Source organism: Bombus flavifrons, chromosome 10 (genome assembly GCF_040668555.2).
Source record: "Bombus flavifrons isolate JBK064 chromosome 10, iyBomFlav1_principal, whole genome shotgun sequence".
Lineage (NCBI taxonomy): Eukaryota > Metazoa > Arthropoda > Insecta > Hymenoptera > Apidae > Bombus > Bombus flavifrons.
The window spans coordinates 3,250,721-3,274,352 of NC_138451.1; the positions used below are offsets into that span (position 1 = coordinate 3,250,721).

At 40.7% G+C, this 23,632-nt stretch overlaps 1 protein-coding gene across 3 annotated transcripts in view; it reads left to right on the forward strand.

The window, feature by feature from the left end:
• The window catches only part of Wat (worker-enriched antennal transcript), a 42,598-nt gene extending 19,433 nt beyond the window's left edge, over positions 1 to 23,165 (forward strand). For all 3 annotated transcript variants that reach the window (XM_069121714.1, XM_069121713.1, XM_069121712.1), the window contains exons 5-7: positions 13,981 to 14,110; positions 16,601 to 16,699; positions 21,822 to 23,165. In XM_069121714.1, the coding sequence (XP_068977815.1) occupies positions 13,981 to 14,110; positions 16,601 to 16,699; positions 21,822 to 21,847 (255 nt within the window). In that variant the 3' untranslated portion in view covers positions 21,848 to 23,165. The remainder of the gene's footprint in view (positions 1 to 13,980; positions 14,111 to 16,600; positions 16,700 to 21,821) is intronic.
• The last annotated feature ends 467 nt before the right edge of the window (positions 23,166 to 23,632 follow it).

Below are 23,632 nucleotides of genomic sequence, written 5' to 3' on the forward strand. Positions count from 1 at the left end.
TATATTGGATATCCAGAAACATTTTAAGTAATATTTGTTTTATAAATCTATCAAATCAATCTACTGTGAAAATAAATGTGTTTTAACGAGCAGTAGGATGTAAATATACAAAGTGGTATCGGCAAATAACGATACTTCCAAGAAACATGAAATTCAAATAATCCATATAGTTTTTGTTTCTATCGTTTACCTCACTCGTATAGAATGTATAAAACAATTGCTAAGAAAAAGAAACGGCAAACGCATGCATACGAGGAAACTTCCTCTTTACGTAATTAAATATGATGTCTTTGACTGCTGACACCATTTTATAGTACTTCAAAGAATTAGAAAAAAACTAATAATTATATGTCTTGGTCGGGTTCTAAGTATATTAAGTGGAACTACAGAATGTCAAGACATAAGGGTTAAAAACATATTTATTTCAGATTATTGAATTTTTCAACTGTGAGGTAGATAAAGAAGATTCTTCTAAAATGACACGAAAAAAGAAACATATAAGTTTTTAAATAAACAATTTAAATGTAACTTTATATCGATAATAATAAGTAATTGTTCATTTACTATTAATTTGCAAAGGAAGGTGTTTAAAAATGGCCATTTTTGAACCTCCTTGCTGATGAAACATTCTTATATTAAAATCATGTATATATATATATGTATAATTCGGCTACACGCGTTATTCATTTTTTAATCACTTATTTAACAAAAGATCGTCTGAAACGTTCTGTATAACCTAATGGGACGATTTTTCGAAATGAGTCGAAAAAAGATTTCTCTTAGAATATTCTGCCAGATCCCAGACGCGATCGGGGGAAGAAAAAAAAAAGGACACGTTCCCCATTGAAGAGGCCTCTATTCTTCACTTTTATCACGCGGATTGTCGCGTCAGCACGAATCTCGGAGGTTTTTTTTCAACGGCTGTGACGAACCACATTGAAGAAGAGCGACATCGTGATAAATCGGTCCGTCTAGACCGAGAAAACGCCATCGTGAATGCAAGCATAATTTTTGCCGCGATTTCATACTACTTTCGGCTGGAACAACGTCGATTGCGATTAAAATCTCGTTGCAGACAAGACCATGCGGTTCTTGCAACGACGCGTGACGTCATTAAGCGGGTGCACGGATCCGGATTCCGATCACGACGCTGTAATCGTATAGAATCGTCATCGGGATATGTCGCGGATGACGCTTTAATTGAGATCGCGTGGGTAATCGACGGTAATTTTGCAACGGCAGTCGTCTGCCCTCGAGGCTCGAAGACGTTACAGGCAGCTTTTTTTGTGCTGGATGCTTGATGGCACGTGGAATTCATTAGGCGGATGAATGCGCGACGATGGAGATTTATTTGATAATTGGAAGGTATCAGAGGAATTGCAAAGGATGTAGTATCGATCTAGCAGAAGAATGAATAACTGCGTTGTTCTTTTGAAGAATGATTCACAAGTTTTAACACCTTTAGGAATCCTGTATAAAGTGGTGCTTCTATAATACCACCAAAAAATAATTACCGCCCTTGTATAACGCAATTAATTCGCTGACCCACAACATTTTATGATTTCGAAAATTTCTTTGAGTTAATAAAATGTTCAACATAAAATCGAGTCTAGAGATCGTGCTTAAGAATTTGTTTCATATTTTGTCGAGGAGTAGGGAAGAACTATATAATCGAATTATCTGATCGAACATGACCGAAAGAACGTGGCACAGTTAAAACTTTATACACATGTATAGCTATGTAAAGAGATTTCTAAAATTGTTGCAAAATAGTTTGAAACTGAATAACTTTTTTAATATTGAAGCAAGCGAATGGCCGGAATCGCGAAGAAAAAAGCAAAGGTCGCATTTTTCGACCTTTTTATCATGGCTTGTAACGAAAATTTGCACAACGCATTTTAAATCTATACCATTGCGTTAAACGTACTACAATAGTTCTAAAACTGAAAACGATCGATGCCCAAGACTCTACGACTAACCGTTGCCAAAGATAAAGCAAGAAGCACGCGCAAGATGTAGAATCGACGAGGAGTCGCGCGTCGCGTCGTTTTCCCCAAGCGATTGCGAGCGGTGGAGCTTGGCGATCGGTCACGTAGTGTCCCCGGAGGCAGGGGTCACCTTGACCATCGTCAAGGGTCCGTTTAGAGGGGCTCGGACCCAAGGGGGGCAGGGATTAAAGAGGCACGGTGGCCTCCAGCGGCGACATATAAGTCCCAGGAACAGCCCCCACTTCGTGTCAAACGTTCCCGGTACGGCAAGCGCGCGGTATACACCTACGATCCACCTTTTATCGGCACCGTTTCCTCTGCTCAGGCTCGCGAGTCTAGCTTTATCGAGCTTCCAACAAGGTAGGAAGGCTCTGGAACAAGCGTACTGCTCTCTTCCAGCTATCGAGCAACGAACGTGCCCTGCAGTGGAAGCTGGTGAATATCAGCGTGCCTGTAGAATCGACGAGTCAACGCAAGCTTGAGACTACAGTTGCTTTCTGGCTCGTCCAGCGTGTAGTCCATTTAGCGACTACCCAGTCGCCACGTGACCGCTCCGAGCAGACCTATTCTTCTACACAAAATCGAAGGATTGTGAACAAAATCGAAGAACCATGAGGATCGTAAGTAATATTCGCGCTCGTGGGCGTAAGCTTAAGGAGTGGAAGAGAGTCGTGTACAGTGTACACGCGCACGGAAGAGATTCGTGGCAATGGGAAAGGGAAGTTTTCCTCAGAGTTGGCCCGTGTGCCGCGATTAATTGGAGGGGGCGGTAGTACCGGTGGGAGAGACTTTCGCGGGACTAGATCGCGCGCTTTTATAGTGAACTAACTCGCGCTCCCTGTGCTCGTTCGTTCGTTCGATCGATCATTGTTACTCTCGCGATCGGACAGAAAAGCTTTCGTGATTGTGTCCAGTTTGGCACATGACTCGTTTGATTAACGCGAACGTGATTCAGTCCTCTTTCCGGTTCCTGGGGAAATGAGGTGTTTGGCTGAGTACCATCGAGCACGGTAGTCGGACGGATTGAGGATCGACGAGAGGTTCACGCAGGATGACGGTGTTGCAAGTGAGAACAGATATTTACGATCAGACTCTTCTTTCAATAATAGTATGAATTTTATCGTGGAATATCGATCGGTTTATGTTAAAATAGAATTTTGGTAGGCCATCAATCTCACCTGTACGGTATTGATATGGTTTTTGCACGGCGTTTTCAAACTTTTCGTAAATATTGTCTGACCAGAAGTGGCTCAGCATCTTGGCGAACCTTTCACGTACAAACTTTCTACGGTTGTTTAGTGATTTGAAATCATTGACCGTGCAGAAATCGTATTTCTACGTCGAAGGATCAATTTAACATTCAAATAGGTCAACTATCGCCTCGAATATCTAGCTCGTGATAAGATAAGATCGGCCATTAGAAAGGCGAGAGAGCGAGAAGACACCCTGATCGTCTTCGTCGTAACCGCGTGTAAAGATGCACACCACGAGATTCGCTTATTGTGGCCGAACTTTCTACATCCTCTTTTTCTGGAACCGCGACTCGTCTCGCGAACTACTGCTTAGAATCCTCGTAAACCTGATTATCAGTATGCTTATTTATCGTCTCCATATAATTGGAACACGTAGAAGAAATCGCGGTAGCATTAACAGCACATCCTAATTGAGGTCAGCTGAATCACTTTTATGACACTTATAATGACTTATAGTAGTTGCAAGGAATTTACTGCAGTCGCGAGCCCTCGTTGCCTTGGATGATCCCATTGGAGTCACATATCGTGAAAGTAGGTTGTACATTTATTCAAATACTTTGCACACGTTCTTCTTCACCGTGTTATTATCGCTTTCGTCACTCTGCTCTTCGAAGAGAAAGTAATCATCCGTCTCACACGAGTGGATTATGCTTGGTTAATTAGCGCCTCCCAGTTTGGAACCGAATAGACGCTTTATTCGTCGAGACAAGAGTGAATAGGAAGAAGTTGAACGAACATGGAGACGCGAGTAAAGGAAATCCGTAAACCCGACTTGGGTTCATTCACGAGATCGTAGCCGTCGGCGAGACAGGTCCACGTCCTTGCCCCGGGCTGATGTAACGTTTGCCTCAACTAACGTCTGCTTCTTGCCGGGTTGCTCTGTCATTGCGTAACGAATCACCAGTCTGTGTGTCAGGTGTACGATTAACATCCGATCGATCCAATCATACGATTACCATCCGAAAGATATTTGATAGAAATTTGATAGAAATTCTAATAATCGTTTTAAAACTATAATTTACAGTTAAAGTCTTAGATTTGATCGATTGTTGCGAAACGTAATGAATAATATCGATCGAGGAAACTAAGAGAAAACATTTAAGATTAGACCAGAACAATAAGGGTAATTAGTTTCAGCCGCGGAAATCGCTTAGGTGCGCTCAAAAATTCAAACAAGCATTGTAAAATAACGCTGCAAACGACATCGCTTAATTTCTCTTTTATGCACTTTTTGCATAAGAGCTCTGTCCAATGCAGTCACGCACGAAAAACGTCATTAACCCTCGTCTAAAATGAAAACGGTTACTGATCCTAGTCACGCGATCGGAATTAGATAGCGACTTGCGAAATCATTGGTGGGGATATTAATCCTTACTTGGCGAACAACTAACAAGAAATTATCGCGACACTTGACTCTCTAGATGTTTTCGATTTCGTATAAATATCTCGCTATCACGAGACTCTGATTTCTAAAGAAATTATTACACGTTAATTGCCCTAAGACGAGAAGTACTGGTTATGCAAAACGCATTAGTTAACGTATATTACGTTTAGCAACGTGAAAATGGGAGGTTCTTGGTGGCATTAACTAATCTCCAGCTATATTTCAACTAATAGCTGAAGTTTGAATTCATTGGAGAACTAGTGAACGCGATTAACGATTCGAAATCAGTTTCCCTGATCGCGGTGGATCGGTTGCCCTCTTAACATCGGTCATAGGTGTGCGTTCTCGCTTTCTAATCTAACCGTCAAGTAATCGACAGCGACATTGACGTTTCCACGAGCGCTCGACTCGAGGATCGAATAAGAATTGCAACGAATGCAAAAGGTTTTCTCAGGGTATATTTTTTTTTTATGATACGTATGTCGAAAGTAGTTGGTGAGAGTAACGCAGCTAATCGGATACGGAGATATTTTTGATCAATTTCGGGGGATCTAGTGCGTGAACAAGAAACGATTCGTGCAATTATGGTATCTTAAATTGATTTTAGACGTGTTGCGATAGAAAATGTTTTTACATACACATTCCGCGGTTTGCGTTCCTCGGAGACATGGTTTTCCTTTCTTGATATTCGATCGTGATAATATTTCTATATTATCAAGGAATATTACTTATGCGTGAATTGATTGCTCGAGGAAGTAGAAACGTTGGAAAATCAACGTTACGTCGTGTCGTTACGAGGTGTGACGAAAAAGCTCTATAAATCATTTTCGAGCCGCGAGAAGAAATATTGGTCACGTCGACGTATGAGATTAATGTGAAACAGGTTGCACGAATGTGCTATTTCCGAGCAGTCTCTTTGACGGAAAGAGTTTTGAAATCCTTTCTCGTCCTAAACGATATCATTTCTCCAATTTTTCTGATTTCCAATACCGTTTAAAAACAGCAACAAATAAATCGACGGCCATTAATATTCGAAAAAAAAAAAAAAAACGGAATCCATCGATTGCACGTAAACGATTCATGGGTCGAAATAAATCGCGCTCGGTATATCGTGGTCGATTAGTCATACGGCTGAAAGGTCGATTTCATCGTTTTATTGTATTAGGCTTTTGTTTTTCCTCGTCGCCAAGCGGTAACTGCGATCGTGGACGCTTGTAAATCACTAAATTCGATTCAGCAATTGCGTACATAGCTTTCGATATCGTGGGTAGGATTGTTTCCCGATTTTGTACGCTCTTTGTATAGTATCCGTGGCAAAATACAAAAAAGAAAAACGCTATTTCTGCGTAAACGATTAAAAAATGTAAAACCTCCTTGATCTTTAGTTTCTCGAGCATTTGATATTTAATTATATCGGAAGAATAAATAATTTTTATAGATATTAAATTCTTAGATTACATTCAGGAACATTATCACATAGATCTTTCGATTTCATAAAATTGATTCCTGGTTTCTACACTTCTCTCATAATATCTATAACATAATACAAACAAAAGTCTACTTCCTGCACGAATGACTGAAAACATGAAACTTTTCCGATACTCAATTTTTCAATAATTTGATAATTAGCTGCACAGGAAGAATAAATAACTTTCAAGTCAGAAACATTTAGCTCGTTATATATTTCCTGCAGGGCGAAAGTGGTCCGGGGAACGGATTGGAAAGGAGAGAAGAGCTATCATTTCGCTGGTGGTCTTTTATTTTTTAAAAACCCCCTGGTGAATGGTGGCGATTTTTCCGCCTTGGAAAGGTGCGGAACCGATGGAGAAACGTTTCTTCGTGCTTTTCACCGGTAACTGTCGAACCGTAACCGCGTACGCGGTCGGAAGTATCCCTCCCTTTCTTGTTCTCTGCGAACTAGTTCACCCTTTTCACGCGCTGCCTCCATTGCTACTGACGTAATATTATCATGTAACCGAACTCTGAACGAGGATCGAAATTGCCAGTAGCCAGCAAATCTTCTCGCGTTATACGAGATGAAGGTAAATAGATGTTGCCGGATGCTAGACTGCCCTACAATAGAGCGGTTCGACCAGTCACGATAAGATAACATCGATATGAAAGGGAAAGTGCCGTTGGAATATATAGTAAGATATTTGAGTAACTAAGCTACTCGGGTCTCTCACTCGGCTAAGTCAGCTAAGCTTCAACATCTTAACGTTTGACTTTGAATTTTGCGCAGAATTGTCAAAATTGTTGCGTATACAAGACTGTTAATATTTAATACAATAGCGACGATCGAATTTAGCAAATTACAAAGCAAATTGCTTAGCCTTATCCTATTAACTGAAATAACGTTATCTTAGTCTATATCGACCAACTATTGGAGGATTTGGGAGCACAGAGATAGAAATTCAATAGGTAGGACGAGGCAGTCGTTCCACTTTCTAATTACGAAGACGTCCGTTGTCCAACAGCTTTGGCCCTCATTTCGCGCAATAATTGGCCCGCCGCCAAGGACGAAGTCCAACACGAGGATTGCACGAGCGACACACGGAGGATGAAAACGCAATCGGGGATGTTCGCTTTCACTCGATCGCACAATTCTATAAGAGCCTCTGAATCAGAACGATGCCACTGTCGTAATATTGGCACACGAAAGATTTGAACACTTAGCGTATATGCAACATACTAATAGTACAATAGTAGCTACTTTACAATAGCTCCTATATCCATATTATAACACGTTAAATAAAACATTTTGAAGTTTTATTAATGGTGATACAAGTCACTACCATTAGCCATCGAGGGAACGTTTCCGTTACCTATATTTTGTTCCGTTAGAAATACACGTTGCAACAGTTGCACGAGCAACGAATAAATAATTTACCGTGAATCTGAGAGAATATCGTTCGAGGTCAAGAATATCATCTTAAATCTGATTCTCGCAATAATTATTCCCCGTTATCAAGAGGCGATCTGCAGATTTCTGCCAAGATGTTTGCGTGTCGAACAATGCTTCAAAACATCGCAATAGTCTTTTCTCTTGCAGCGCGTGCATATTTTTCTGATACTCTTTGAAATCGTAACACGTGCATTATACAGTTTTCTCCGGGTACACGAATCAAATTTATGTTACTCTCAGTTGTTCTCTCTTCTTCGTTGGCCACGAACAACAACGAATTCCGTAACGCCGATAGAAGGTTTCTCCTCGTTCCGGTGCACGCGGTGGCGTCGTTTCGCTCTCAGAGAACGCATTCCGTCGAATTTTCTGAACAGTCGACCTCGATTATCGCGCTACACGTTTCACAATTGCACCGTCGCCACCTTTCTGAAAGGACTCCCGGTTCACGTTCCACAAGTCGACACGATGTTTCCTATTTCTTTCGTCTTTTCGCTTCACAAAACCAGGCTGATGAATTTTCTATTGTAATAAACCGGTCGCGTGTATTACCAATAGCGTTCCTAGAAGCAATTTACACTGACTGCAAGAAGTATGTATATACCATTGTTCTTATTACAGCGCAATACATACCGAATAATCAGGACTGAGTATATTAAATTTCATTTAGTAGTACTTTCACACGATTGAAAACATCTGATATTACGACGAACAGTACAAGTATCTTTTATAGTCACTGTACTTTCTACGGTTTGTGTAAGATTAGCATATAAGCTAAGAGGAATTTTCTATCAAAATTTCAACGATGGAGATTTCGATGCCATAGAAGAATGTCGAACGTTGAATTTTAGGCGAATGGATGTTGTGTAAGCAGTAGTAGCTACATTGCAATGAACGCATTGCGTTCCCGAGTGTGCATCATATCTTCGCCGATGTCGAAATTAGGCGCCTGCGGCGTTTGCAACACGCGAACCGAAAACTCACAGAAACATAACCTGTTTGCACAAATCTGTTCACTTCGGTTCGTGTTAATTGAATTTCATTGTGTTGCACAGGCTATTAGCAAAAACTCTTAACCCATCGGCTTGGTTTGTTGCAATTTTTCCTTCCGTATATCTTGCGAAGGATTCAATTTTCTATCGGAAAATTAGAAAATGTGTAACATAGCCTTTCAAAATCCTTTCTAAATATGCGATACAATAGAAGCTTTGTTTTCATTGCCAATTAAGAAACGCTTGCAGGGAAATTTCTCTGCATCGTGTAATTACCGTTGCTCGCTTCAATTTTCTAATTGTCTGGAGGCACTAACGCGGGGAGAAAAAATAGTTTTACGAGAAAACGACGGGTTTACGGTAGTACTAATACACGAGTAGCACATGACAGAAAAGTAAAAGCGAGAAGATAATATTTTGCACGGGCACGATGTGGGCGTGTTGTAACAATAGCTATCTGGAGTGCAGTCGTGTGTACATGTAAGATAGGTGCATTCCACTGTACGGTGACAAAAATACTCGTGTAAATTAACCGTTTGACTCCCGTGCTTTATTACGAGCGTACAAACCTCGGTTTACTTTATGGTGGTATATAAAATTAGATTTGCAACCTATAGATATAGTTAAGAACAACTTACGAGAACAAGATCATTGGAGCATAAATGCACACATGGAAGTGCACAGAAATAATACTTCTAACTAACATCGAAGATGTTGTTATTTGCAACTAGTATCATAAGATTCGAATAAATAATTAGTTTTTAGCAATATTTTAATGTCAGTGATACCTTGAAGTGTCTTCGCAACGTAAGAGATTAAGAAAGTGAAAAGACGAGGAAGAGACAAGGAAGAGACAAGGAAGAGAAATTTCATTGCTGTTATCTACAAGAGCCTCGCTAATGCCAGAAATGCCAGACAATTCCGCGACACGCCTAATTTACCTAACGTGTAACTAGTCAATTTTGCGTGAATATTTCCCGAAACGATAATTCCAACGATCCTCTGTATTAGAACCGTCTACCAAACGAGCTGAAACGAGTAATTGCCTGAGAAGAGCGTTCTCCATTGGCGAAACGACGGAAAACTCCACGTACTTTCGTTCGTAGACGTGTGTTTCTCCACGTTATGCAACGAACGCATCCGGCTTCCACAGATGCGACCGAATAGCATCGTCATTAATGATGTAAATGTTGGAAAAAAGCGACTGCAGAGGAACAAATCGTTTCTCTGAATATTAAACGCGGAAGCACTCGTCGGAACACTCGAGCGTACGCTTTAAGAGTTTCGCTACGCGATCTCTGCTAATGGATCCAAAACGCTATGCACTCGAGATACATCTCGTATGCTCACTTGACGCACGGAGAAACTCGAGACGCAGTTTGTTTGTGTTTGTGACAATCGAGAGATCATTGTTTTGACAAGAGACTGGATTTCACTCGTCCCTTTCGCCTCGTGTTCAATTCGATATCGATTGCGATCCGAATGGTCGTGAAATTTGTTGGTAGATAATGTTACGGAATAAATTAAGGAGCTTTCTGAAAAATGTCCTATAAGTCTATCGTAAATACACTTCGGGTCTAGTCAGTTTGGATAAAATACAGCTATTTTGTCAGTCAAAGTCGTTTGATCCGACACGTAACATCGTATCAAACTGGTAGATATCAGGGAAAGTAACCATTACATTGATTCAATGATATGCTCAGTTAGATCTACATCGATGCTTATCGATCAGGCAACACGAGAACAAATCGTGTTCGACATTTTGTGATGAATCGCGCTCTGTACGAAGGATGTCGTAAGGTGTGAGATACCGGAGAACGAGCAAAACTCGCAGACCGCGGGCGAATTAGAGAGAAAATAATGAAACGGGTCGACCTGGTCTTTTATTGATCATCGAGGAGAAAGGAAACTGTTATTCTTCCTGGAAATGGTCGCAGGTTGATAAATCTATTGCTTCAAGAGTTGGAGAGAACTCGTGTAAGTGTAGATTGGTACATTGTGTAGTAAAGCACTAGCATTTCACAAACTTCCAAATTGCGTATAAAAAATGTCAAACTAATTACAAGATTAGGTGAATTACACCCACGAAAATATTTGTAGAGTCAGTGGTATACTTTCCCTGAAAGGCTAGTACTATCACCCATAAGTCATGTATTTTTCATTCCGCGATACGTATTTAAAGCTTTGTGCTTGACGCGTGAACCGAATTCTGTTTAACGACGAAACAGCTAACTCAATTCTACGGTTAAATTTCCACCACTCTGCGAAAATGATTTCAGATTATCGTACTGTAAATAGATGCAGCGCAAAATTAAGTCTTCGATTTAGGCCGCTTATACAATCAGCGGCACGAATGTTGATTAATTCACGCGTGGAAAACTCGACGCACATTTTCTGATTACCTCCGATTCCCGGTTTTCCTCTGCATTTCGTACGCCGCTTCACCCCGACAAATATGCAATATGTTTACGATTATTTCGCAACGAATGCAAAGCATAAATTACATCGCCCCGCGCTCGTTCAAGTAGCCACCGTGCGCTACATGCAGTTCTCGTGATCATCGACGCGCGTTGCCTTAGATATCACAGCGGCGTGATCTATCGTCACGGTGTACGAACATGTGTGCCGTGGTTTGTGGGCGACCTCGTGCCTCTGTACCTACGATAGAACGCGCGTGACTTTTCCAACAGAATTCCTTTAAAATCGCTCTCTTCCATGTTTAAGGTGCCTCTTCAATGTCGTTTCTCTCGCTTTAAGAACAAATTGGGTTAACTTGTCTGTCTAAGAGTTGCAAAAGTTAGATTATACAAAAGTATTTTAGTTCAAAGAGAACCAGGAAAATCTCTTGAGTCATGAATTTTTGTTTCCATATTACACTGCAATTTGTCTTAATATATTACAAGATCTCGTTTGTTGAAACAAGAGTGAGATTCGGATATAAAAGTTCGAGGATCGTAGCAGACTTAAAGTATGTAGGCGTTCTGTATTCTTCGTCGTTTAATTGCACTTCCAAGGAGTTACGTTTGAATAAAATCATATTCTGAAACATTCTGTAGTAGCCACTCGATAATCAGATACGTGTAGGTATTCGCGTTCGCCGTGTTACCTCGACCTTGCTTTCCTATTCCTCTCGTTCTTCTGAACGAACATACATACCGATCTTCATACGCCTTGAGATTTTCATACCTTCATCGACATATGAAGCATTTTATGTGATTTCTCGTTTTAAAATGGGATTTTTTCACTTTTTGACAGAAGAAGATGGGCTTGGAGGAAACTGCAGGTAGTATCGGTATTTGAGAAACGACTTGTCGCATTTTTCTCACCGTTCGGTTTCGGCAGCGTAATTATGGCGGATTTATTCATGCAGGCAGCTATGGCTAATTAGAACCGATGCCAATCAACTCGACTTCTGGCAGCTTGCGAGACTATATCATTAAACTGTCTTTCTCTTTTCTCGCTTCAATCAACCCCGTTGAAAGTTGTGACAAGAAAACCCAGCGTGGCGTAACACTATCCTCGTCATAGAGTACCTCGTTGGTAAATCAACGTAACGTCTCACCAGATTATGTTAGATCGAGCGATTCCATCTAAGCGACATTTTGCAATCGCTGGTTTTAGGATTTGAAGTATCGGATTAGTGGGTAAATGACAATACAAAATAAAATACGAGCCATTCGAGGCTTTTCTTACTACGATCAAACACCGACGTTATTTTCTCACCAGTCTAATACATTGGGAAATCTCAGTTGGAAACTATTTACTGTGATGTATCGTAGACCGGAGTTCTCATAACGGAGCAACAATTAATCGCCTTGACATTGTGCTAGACGTTAAGAAAGAAATCGCGAGGCAATGACGTGTCACGCTGCTCACCTTGCTTTCGATACAGAAAGTCGATAGAAGAATGAGCGTGCTCACGTTCATTTAAACTTTAAATAATCAGCCATGATAGAGTGAGCAATTGTTCGATAGCATTAACCGACGTTCCCAAGCCCGTAACATCGATGGAATCCTCGTCGAGCGAACTGTAAAGTCGCGTAATGATTTCGTCAGATTTTACGTAAGACTCGATGAAAAGCGAGAAGATCGTCATTTGTCAGATGATACAAAACACCTTCCTCCACGCTTGTTTTCAAGAGAGAAGGTGTTTCTTCTATTTCCGAATCAGCGATTCACAGAGAGTTTACATCACTTTCACGACACTGTGTATTTCCTTTTTAAGACTTCTTTCGGGCACACGATTCCTCGTTAGGTGATAACACCTTGGGAATATTTATGGCTTTTTGCGGGGACCACGATCGAGAAGCAGAAACCTGTTGCGAGATTGAAATGTTCTGTCGAAAGAGTAATTAACATCTCACTTGTGTTACATAGTCGATGGAAACGGAAGTGCCATTGCTGCTGTTTTTTAAGGGAGCACTGTAGTCTAGAACGTCGTTTTAATCGTTTCGATAACCTATACTTTCATAAAGTGCCAACAGAAATCGATTTTTTGCAAATTCCATGCTAGAACAGTACCTTAATTGGGATTGGAGTCTAAATTTACGATGTTCCATAAATCTCGAACATAATCTATTTCTGGAATCCTTTCCACTCTAAATGCCATAAATACCTACGAGCACGTAACAGAAATAGTTATCTACGAGGCAAACAAATCAATCAAAAATAAAATCATTGCAATTCATCAGAGTCGAATGGAACAGTTTGCGGTAAAGTGGCACCGTATTGCCATTTGCCCTCAACACTCCCCATGATTTGTCCTAGTTAATTTATCAAGTAACACTTTAGTCATACCTTATCGTTTAATAGCGAATGTTAAGGAAGTCGGGTGACTTTAGATCGGATGGAAACGTTGAATAGGCAACCTGTATACAATCTGTCAGGATGGTGATTTTATTCCGCGGCTATTGTTCCATAAATTCTGCTGCATTGCTAACGCTCGTAAAAATTGTCATGTGGTTTCAACTCTATATAAGACTTTTCTTGATCGTAAATCATCCGAACGAGGTTACCATTCTGCGGTTAGGCGCGTTTTCAGATCGTTTAACGAAACTTTCGAGTCTCGTTGACCGTTCTCCGTTGTGTAGTAGAATTCACGACGTTAATGGCGACGCAGCTTCCGATATTGGAACTAGCTTAGAGCCAATATTCTCGTCGAATCGTTGCAATCGCCTCTACAGACTTGATTAAAACTGATTGCGAGAATTTCCATTTTTATTTATGGCGTATTTTTTTCGTGAGACTTTCAACTTTTTACACCAAGATTGAGAAACGGTGAAAGCAGATTCGAGAATGTAATAATTTGTCCGCGATGCTGGATACGTTAGTTAGTTTGTCGAACGTTTTATAAGTACAAAAAGGATAGCTAAGAACAGAGGGACATACGTGTTGATCTACTGGCAGTGAAAAAATTCAAATAAAAATTGAAGCACGTATTGAATCAATCTGTTTATTTCAGACAATTCTGGTGACCTTGGTTTTAATGAGCCTGGCAGTGGCTTCGTCCCAGGACTACAGTCAGCTGTTCGCAGGATTCGGGCCTTACCTGAGGCAATCAGCGGTAATGCGAGATCCACGATCGAATAGAGGTAAGTATGTTAATTCTTTATCCTCGGAACCCTTCTCATGTTCTCGATCTACTACCTTTCAATCAATTCGATCAATTCGACGCGGGTCTTGATTCCAATTCCAACTCGAACCCTGTCGGTCATAATTTTCGCCACGAGTACGAAGCATCGATTCGTGAACTCGCGGTTAATTCCATATCCGCTGTCCATGTTCCCGACGAAGCGTGACGCTGCTACTAAACGAGATTATCTTTGCATTCCGAAGGTTCGAAAGCAAGCACAGAAATTACGATCAATAGCGGAAGAGGGAACTAATCGCAATAGTCTGATCGATATCGAGCGTGTTGCGTTTACCAGTTCAGGTTTATGGACGTTCAGTTAAACTAGCAATGGCTCGTGATTAGAATAATTCGTTTCAGGTAAAAGGAAAGTAGTCGTATATGTTCCAGTCAGTTTCTCGATCGATTTCTACAAGCTGTCGTGAATCATCGTGTTATTTTAAACTTGGTCAATCAATTTTAGAAACTTTATGGTATCTCACGTCCATCAGCTTGAAATCTTGCAATTTACGATTGACGGATAGAGCGTCGTTCGTCGTGATAATGAGGCCTCTCGTCGCCTATTCGTATTCTAAGGTCAACATTGCAGCTGTGACATTTGCCTACGCCATGTGTGTGAGCCCGATGCACGCGTAACCAGGATACGCGATCCTTGCGGTCGAATGGAACGCGGCGCGTTTACGCACGGAATGGGTGCCAAGTTCAGTCTCGCCAAAGTGTTGCTAACAGTGCGCTGAATCGTACTGAAACTGGTCGTTTTATAGCGACCGAGTATTAGATAATAATTTTTTCTTCCTTCCAGAATTCTTCAAACACAAGTCTACGTTATTGTGCATGGAGACTGGAACTAACTAGATTATGAGAAAAAGTAAGCCGACTGCGTAAAGAGCTCGGCTCATTAGCGAAACATAGATAGAAGTATGGCGAGTATATAGTAGCTTTGATCAGTTCGTTAGCCTCTCTTAATTAACCGGAACAATTGATCAGGTGTTTGCCACTGAGCGTCGCAATTTCGTAATAGTTTCTCGCGGTGCGATAAGCATCGCAGAGTTTGTTGCACGCTATTTCTACGCTGTACATTAGCAGAAACCATTATCTCGTATTGGCATCGATTAATAATCATTCACGCAAATTACTTCCCCATTCAAGCAGATTTCCACTGGCTTTCCTTGATAGCTTATTACCGAGAAAATAACGAAGTTTATAAATGACAATATACAGAATCACATTGATAATCTTCCATAGCTGATCGTCTTACTGTATACTATAATTTAAATTCCCGTGATGCCATCATTCATCAAAAAGGTCGCGGAGAATTATTGTACATGAACATTGTGAAACGTGATTCATATTTCTGCTTCTGATCGTGATCGAACAATCGATTTAAACTAGACCAAACGCCGTCAAAGAAACGAAATATCATAGCGATACAAGAGAAAGACTTACAGAAGCTGTGAAGGCCGGATCACAGATTACGCAAAGAATTCCGTAATCTCGAAATGATTCCTTAAGTGGTTTTCGACTTGTTTATTCTCAATAAATACAGCCATTTCTGTATTTTATAATTGAATTTTTAGTTCTTCTAATTTCTAACTGTGAATTTCGACAGTCATCTTAAAAATTTTAGATATGAAATAAAAACCTACATGTAGACGATTACAGATAAAAAATATATAGATCAAATATCTTTCAGAATATATTCCAAAAGTTTCACCAAAATCAGCGATTGATAGTTTAAAAATTTCATTGAAAATAGACAGCTGTGTAATTTCGTTGACTCGTAGCTTGAATAATCGCGAGTCACGGTTTGACAGGCATCTAACGAGCTCACTTAAAGCGTGTTTATGATTTTTCATAATCGCTGCATTCGTGGGAATGGAATTGAAACTAAGATATCGTGTCTCATTGAAATTCCTGTGGATTCGGGCTGACGGACATGGAAACGGCGAGCGTCGAAATGATTGAACGTACAGTTTGATGAGTGACGGCTTCAGGCATCGCGCAGTAGTCAGTTTTGCATACTGTAAAACATGCAAGAGGTAGATTAATCAGTCGAGGATAATTGAAAAGCTGTAGAAATTGACACTGCGTTGGAGATAAGACACGTTAGTGGATCGGACAGTTCTTGTAGAAGTTATAGTTTACTGTAATGTAATAATTTGGTGCCAACTTTCCTCTTAACAGTGTTACGTTCTTTGGATAATTTCCGATCGTATCGTATTTTTCTATCGTTGGAAAATGTTTTCAATTTGAGGAAAATATACAAGAATTAATGCGCGATTTCTTGTTGCAATTGTATGGCAATGACTTTCTTAAAACATTAGAAATTTCATTCACGATTGAAACTAACGCGAGTTTGAGACAGAACACGTTCGAAAACCGGATCAGGGTTAAATAATTGAGAGTTTGCAACTACTTTCAACATTTTTAACGAGGATGATTTTTCGTTCAGGTCCAGTGCTGTTCCCTCCGGGTCCCCCGCCAAATAGCGCGGACACAAGCGGAGTGATAGTAGGCGCGAGCGGATACGGATTCGTGCCACCCAACCAAGGTAAATCGTCGATTGGATTCTGAAGGGAAAATGAAACCGCTTTCGTGACGCAGAAGCAGAGAATGGCAACGAATCTGCTCTTAAAATTCAGACCTTCACCAAAGACCCCCTTCCCCCACGGCGAGCAGTAACTTTTGGGGGTGAAACTAACCCCGAGCACTTGTCGCCGTCCTTGTGCACCTAACTTGTGAATAAAACACTATTTATTTGTTGTCACACACGTCGGATAACCCAGCCTTTTCCTTCGTTTACTTCAACATGTCCTCATGCTGCATGAAGATCTCTTTCATTGAGTATGAATGATCGATTACATTGTGTAATTAGGGTGTGACTGAAGGGACACACGAAGATACTTGTGTTCATTGACACGTGCCGACTGTGTCAATTCATTGGAATCGTTTCATCACGCTGTTCATTAAACGACTCACATTCATTACGGTAACAATACTGTAATCTCTAGATTGCGGTTGTTTATTCTAGTTCACATTTCTTTTGAGCGCCACTGAAGAAATTGAACTTAGACGGAGTACTGTTTTCTCGGTTCTTACTTATTCCTGCTGCGATCGTCGAGTTTTTATATTACACACTTGCGCTTACTTTGCCAAACAAAAAAGTTTGTAACATTTTAAGAACACGTTCGATGTAATATTAAAACAAGAATTTTCTCATATTTTGTTCAAACTTGTCATATAGCGTTGGACAAATAAAAATGGATTGAAAATGGCAGAAAGTATGTAGCAGGGTTAAATTGGGTTAAGTGCACAAACATCCGCAATCTAGTAATCTTCGTAACAACACTTACCTACTCTACTTCGTCACTTTTAAATAACCTACGTGATGTTGAAGAGCTCGAAAGTTACACCGAATATCATTGAATATTCTCAATTCAACATATAGAGGATACGTTTGCAATCCTTGGCCGCTTCCGTGAAAGGCGTTTCATCTCGTTCGTGATCGTGAACTACTCAAAGGTCGACGTCCCTCCTCCCTGACCTTTCTCAAATGTCAAACACTGCGTTAAAACGCGGAAGATCGTAATATATAAACGAACATCTAACCTTCGAAGCATCAATTCCAATATTATGCAAATTTCTTGAGTCACACGAAACTTGTAAATATGGAAACACAAGACTCTTCTTCCTGCACTAACCCAAGAGTTTCTCATGCAGTCATATATTACTAATACAATAGATATTGTTTGTGCTAGTTGGTGCTAATTAGTACACCCGACACTTGTCCAATTTGAAAGTGCGTCTTAACGTACGAAATTCTACTAACATTTTGTAAATAAGACATAGAAGTTGGCACATAGAATGGTGACGTACAGGTAAGCTTAGTCTAGCATTAATTTTAGAATCTGAAGATAGATAGAGTTTGAGAATTGTTTTAGGTAAGTATTGGGTTGTAACGTAAATCCGTGTCCCGTTTTTGTATTTACTATAGGAACTAAGAAAACGGGACGAACGTATGTTACGGTCTGATAATTACGGAATGATAAATCCAGATTTTTTTCAGATAATATTCATGTAACATTTTGTTTCACTTTCGATCGTCTTAAAGGAAAAGTGTTACAAAACGAAAAAGTTATTCGCTATATTCAGAAGATCGATTATTAGGTTATTTAATAGGCCGCGTCGACAAAATATTTTACGCACTTGGAATTTAAAAAGAATTAATAAATATAAAAACTCTGTATTTTGAACTTGTTAGGGTTTTGCACCCTCTTAAGGAAAGGAAAAAATCTTCCTTCTTATGAATCGAACCTGGGAAACAAACAAGCCACCCCTAAAATCCCCGAGGCTGACGGCGATATTTTCGCAGAAAATACCGATTCGGTTCTCGCATAAATCACATCACGGAGTAATCCACGCGCAAATGGAAGCACCGAGGGCTGCCTCTTCCGGGATTAAGTCGCCGGGATTCCTCCCCCCTCTCTCTCTCTCTCTCTCTCTCGCTGTTTCTCTGGTTGATTCTCCCGGCAGAAGTTACGTGAACGAATAAAAATCTCCTCTCGTCCTTCATTATCGAAATCGTGCCGTGCCCGCCATTGGCGATCTTCGTCGTTGGGCAGAGAACAAGAGAAAGAGTAAGAGAGAGAAAGAGGAAGAGGAAGAGAATACCGGTTTCCTCGAAGAGGAGTCAGGCCTTGGGATTCACTTAAAGAACAGCGTGACGGGGAGTCAGTGAAAGTGGTTTCGTTGGCCTCGTGACTTAAACTCGTTTACGCGTAACCTCGGCTGAGGTACTTCGCGAGGCGTAACAGGTGTTACGAGGTCAGCCGGGTCAACGACAAGGTCGTCGCTTTTAGTGTCACGCTGGAAATTGTACCTCCACTCGGATCAATGTTCCTCGACTTCCCGATTCTTCGTTTCACGGTCAAGTTCGCGGTTTTAGGCTTTCTTTTCTTAACACTACAACGGCTATAAAGTTTCAAACGTAGCTTTCTTTAGTGGCTACCGTATTTTCATCAGGAATTGAGTTTCTCTTTCATGCGATAGATTGTAAAATATTTTTCCGTATCTGTAAATTTAACAACCGTGTCGATGAATTTAACAGTAGAATTGAAACGTTCTTCGGGGATTTCAAAGATCAGAAAGTTTCTCCTGTAACAATGGAAATCGTACAACTTGGGTTGTTAAAAAAAAGCTAATTTAGAATATCTTTTGATTATATGAGAGAATAGCATCGTTCTTCGGAATAGAAAATCGATTTGCATTTTTCAGTGGTCGAACGCAACCCTGAAAGTGTTAACCAGTCGCGTAACAAAGGCAATTTTGAATTTTATAACCGTAAACAGGCGCAATTAGTGGTTGCTAGGCTTTCACCGTTTTCTTGACTGATATTTAATTCGTTCATTAAAGTAGACTCGTAATACGATTTCCAGTAATCGTAACGAGTTGTTATTTAATTCGTTATGAATGTGTAATGGGTGCAATTTTACGAGCATGCAGTCTACTCGCGAGACAGGTTCGATCGGTGTGCAAACATTTTCACGAATCGTTGCGCGACTTTCATACGCTGTCATTATGAGCAATAACAGTTAATCGAATTACCGAACGGACCACTTAAAGAACTATGCGCACCTTTGCCTGCAATATAATTGCAAATATTTACTCGGTTAATGAAAGTTTATTGAAAAGTGTGGTAGTGTAAACTACCTACCTTACATAATTGCAGATATATATAAAATATACTCGTACTTCTCTCTAATGGAACTCCAGAATTTAATTACCGATCTTATCTCAGACAGCAATACGCAGTTAGTATTAGAACGTTCAACGAGTTCGTGCCGTCCGTTTAGACGCTTTCAGCTTTGGTTTCATTCTCCTATTTATTTAATACCGAAGAGTAATTGATTTTGTACATTCAAGGTTTCAGACACCTGTTGTACCAATAGACTTTCGATTTCATCCAACAGACCACGAATTCTGTCCGCGGCTACGTAAGATTGTCACAAAGAAAGTGGTTGATTTACAAGATTAGAACTTTTTTTTGAAACCTATCAAATTATCTTCTACGATGCTAAAACGTCTGTTCTGAAGCTGGCGACGATTACCGTCGTGGCGCTTTAATGTCAAGAAAACGTGTTAAAAGTTTCGAACCATAATTGCCTGGAGATTCGTCGTGTGGCATCGAGATAACTCGAAAGATTCACTAGCAGTGAGATAAGTAGGGCAAAGCATAATTTAATACAGCCGCGCGAAACAGCCAGGCCAGGCCTCGTTTTCGTTAATGCTTAGCGACGAAGGTGGGTCGTTAATATGGAGATCGTCCATTCCGATGTTGTCTGCGCGTTATTCTGCGAAGTTCTAACGATGCTACCGTCTCTCGTCGAGCTTTTAACGGGCCGCGATATCGGCCTGGTCCGCCTTTTCGCGCGGAATAATCGTGCAGAAAGGACGTAATTACGGGGTGGAAATCAGGGACAAATTCCCGGGACACAGGGAGCTACTTGAGTCGAGCGCGATTTAGGTGTTAATGATATAGTTTCGCGAACGACCGGCTGCCAGTGAAAGTTCGATCGACTTCCCTCTGCCCTTTGAACGTCTGTGATCGAGAATTGATGGTGTCGTCGTGTCGGCAAGAGAAAGGGAAACGAGACTCTTCGGTGCACGTGTTGCCCCGTAACTCGAATCGATCGTTAAACTTGAACCACAGACACGACTTCTATGATTTCTCCACTATTTTCCAGACACAATGCATCAAGCACCGCTGCGAAGTTAAAATCTTTTCAAAATTCAATCAATGCGAACCGGAAAAAGACCGCATCGTCGAAAAGCAACCCTTGCTACGTACGAGCACTCTTCTCTAGTCTGTTCCACTCTGAGGGGGCCTAAATTTACGCGTAGCATGACACCCCTTCGACTGCCTAATGGATCCCACTGCCGTCTCCCTCTTGGTTAACTTTATTGTCAGCACCGCGGTCGGCCCAGTACTGGAGCCAACGGACAGAAAAGCGAGCACTTAACAGTCAAAGGGAGAGAGAATATCGGATGTGGATGAGGTAGGGTGGCTTGGGTGACGAGGGTCTTGTAATTAGCAGCTTTGAAGTGGTCCCGGGCCTGACTTCTCATTACTGGTGGTCAGGTGTCCCAGCGATTACTCGCGGAAACGAGGCTCTGCCGGTTAGCCGCGCGATCCTTCGTGAAAATCGCGGCATCTCGAACTTTGCCGCCTCGACGATGAGCAGCCTGTTTCGCAGGAATATGCAGGATTGAACGACTGTTGAAAGAGCGGTGTTGAACTAGAAAACCAAGAACGTAACACCTTTGCTACATGATGAGATTTGTCCCGTGATACCTATTCTTAACTGGTAGCGTGCATTGTTTAAAGCAATGAAATATCGTCTCAATGTCTATCTATGGGAAGAAAGTTTACAAATATGTAGAACGAATATTTAGTGAAGCGTCGAGTTAAATTTGAGAAAAGAGAAAGCGAAGAATTTTGTTCGGAAAGATCGAGTTTGATATGGTGAATTTAATTTTAAAGGAGAGAAAATGAATTTGAAAATTTCACGGGGTTAAAAACGTATGTTTGAAAGGATAATGTATGGTTATGGTGATTGGTAGCGGTTCGGTATTTCCAAAAGCTGAGTAAGATTATTTTTTATATTTTGTTGCAGCTTTCTACAGGTACTTTTACTATTAACGATGGATAAAGGAGGTAATGGAGGTAAAAATATCGAGAGATTCGTGATTACTGCGTCATCATCAACGAGGAAGTGGTATGGCAAGGAGTTCTCAAGAAATTGACGAATCCGTGGCAAGGAATAATTTAGGAACAAATAATCCTGCGTCCAATTTTGTATTATATTGTATGCTTTAATTATTTTTATGCTGCCTGAAGAGTTTCTAAACTTGTTTCCAACGACACTCAGGAGTATCCTTAGCAGTATTTGTACAAAGAAGTACATATCTTAAACTAATGTATCGTTATACAAACAGCGTCACTGTAGCAATTCACAACAGTGGAATCTCAATTATTTAATCCAAAATTTTGCTTCGCGATAAAAGCTCATAGAATATTAACTGCGGTCAAATTTATATATTGTCAGAACAGAATTCATTGCTAGAAGGGTGACATAAAAATAAAGTATTTAATAGAATAGGAATATTACAATAATTCAATGAAATTACGTTTAAAGTAAATCTACTTTAACCTCTTTCTTAATGTGTAATGGAGATTCCCCGGTTGTTAATATAACAAAAGTATAATATCTAGAATCGTTCGCTAAAAGTCGCGTACCTTTATCGATGTAAAAACTCAGTTTACGCTTCAAACATTTATCGTTCGTCGTCGTCAAGATTGTAGCCCCTACTCAATTTCCTGTACATAAACAAAGCAGATAGAAATCGAGAAGGCAAACATCAATCATTCTACGAGCGCATGCAAAGTAGCCCCTTAAAAGACGCGTGAAATTAGCGTCGTAAATATACGTAACTTCCTTGTAACGCTGTTCCGTATCGATTTTAATACACGATACACAACGCGATCGAGTTGTTTCCAGGATTTGGCCTACGCGATTTCTCAAACGTGCTGTCGCGGTGCACGCATGCCTGCCTCGCTTTATTACGTCACATCTCGATCGATCGACCGATTGTCGGCCGTACAGCTCGGCTTAGTCATAGGCTGCACTTGAAATCGAAATGCGCGAGGCATTTAACCGGCACGCGATGCATGGGCGGGAAAATTGCGGATTGTTCCGTCGACTCGGAATACCGTTCATCGATCACAGGCCAATCTGGTTCGACCACCAGTCACGGTTAATAAGCATAATCTTATGTACATAGAACTGTACATAATTCTTGGTCCAATAAAATTATTTTGTTGTTAACGAGAACGTATCCTGGTGAATATTATGCCGTAACCATGAGAATATACAGTGGTTTGCGAAAGTATTTGAACGCTTATGATAGAAAATTTCGATGTCAATATCATGTGTGTTGTATAAAACGCTTTGAAATCTCATTAGCATTAGCTTAACTTTAAGAGCGACTACTTATCCCAGTAGAATAGTAAGCGAGTACTACTTATCTGTATACAACGTGTATAACCATTAAGAAAAGTTATAATAAGAAGTACGCTGAGAAGACGGTCGACACTTGCGAGATTCGCGTCATAAGACGGTTCCCGGTCGATTCGCGGTGAAACGGCATCTGACGATAACGAGACACGTGCAACGAGAATTCCTTTACCACGGAGTAATTACCTCTGATTATCGAGTCCGATTCGCAAAGACGGTCTCGTTAACGTAATTACGCGCAACGCGGCCACTATCTTCGTAACTCGGCGCAGCGATGGATGAAGCATGCATGGGAAATTAAACCGCGAAATCGTGCGATCTCGTACCGCTTCAGCGCGTGTTCGTATACCGACGTGATAAAAAGTTTGTTACGAGATCGTAGGAGTGCACTATAAACACGATACTATGCG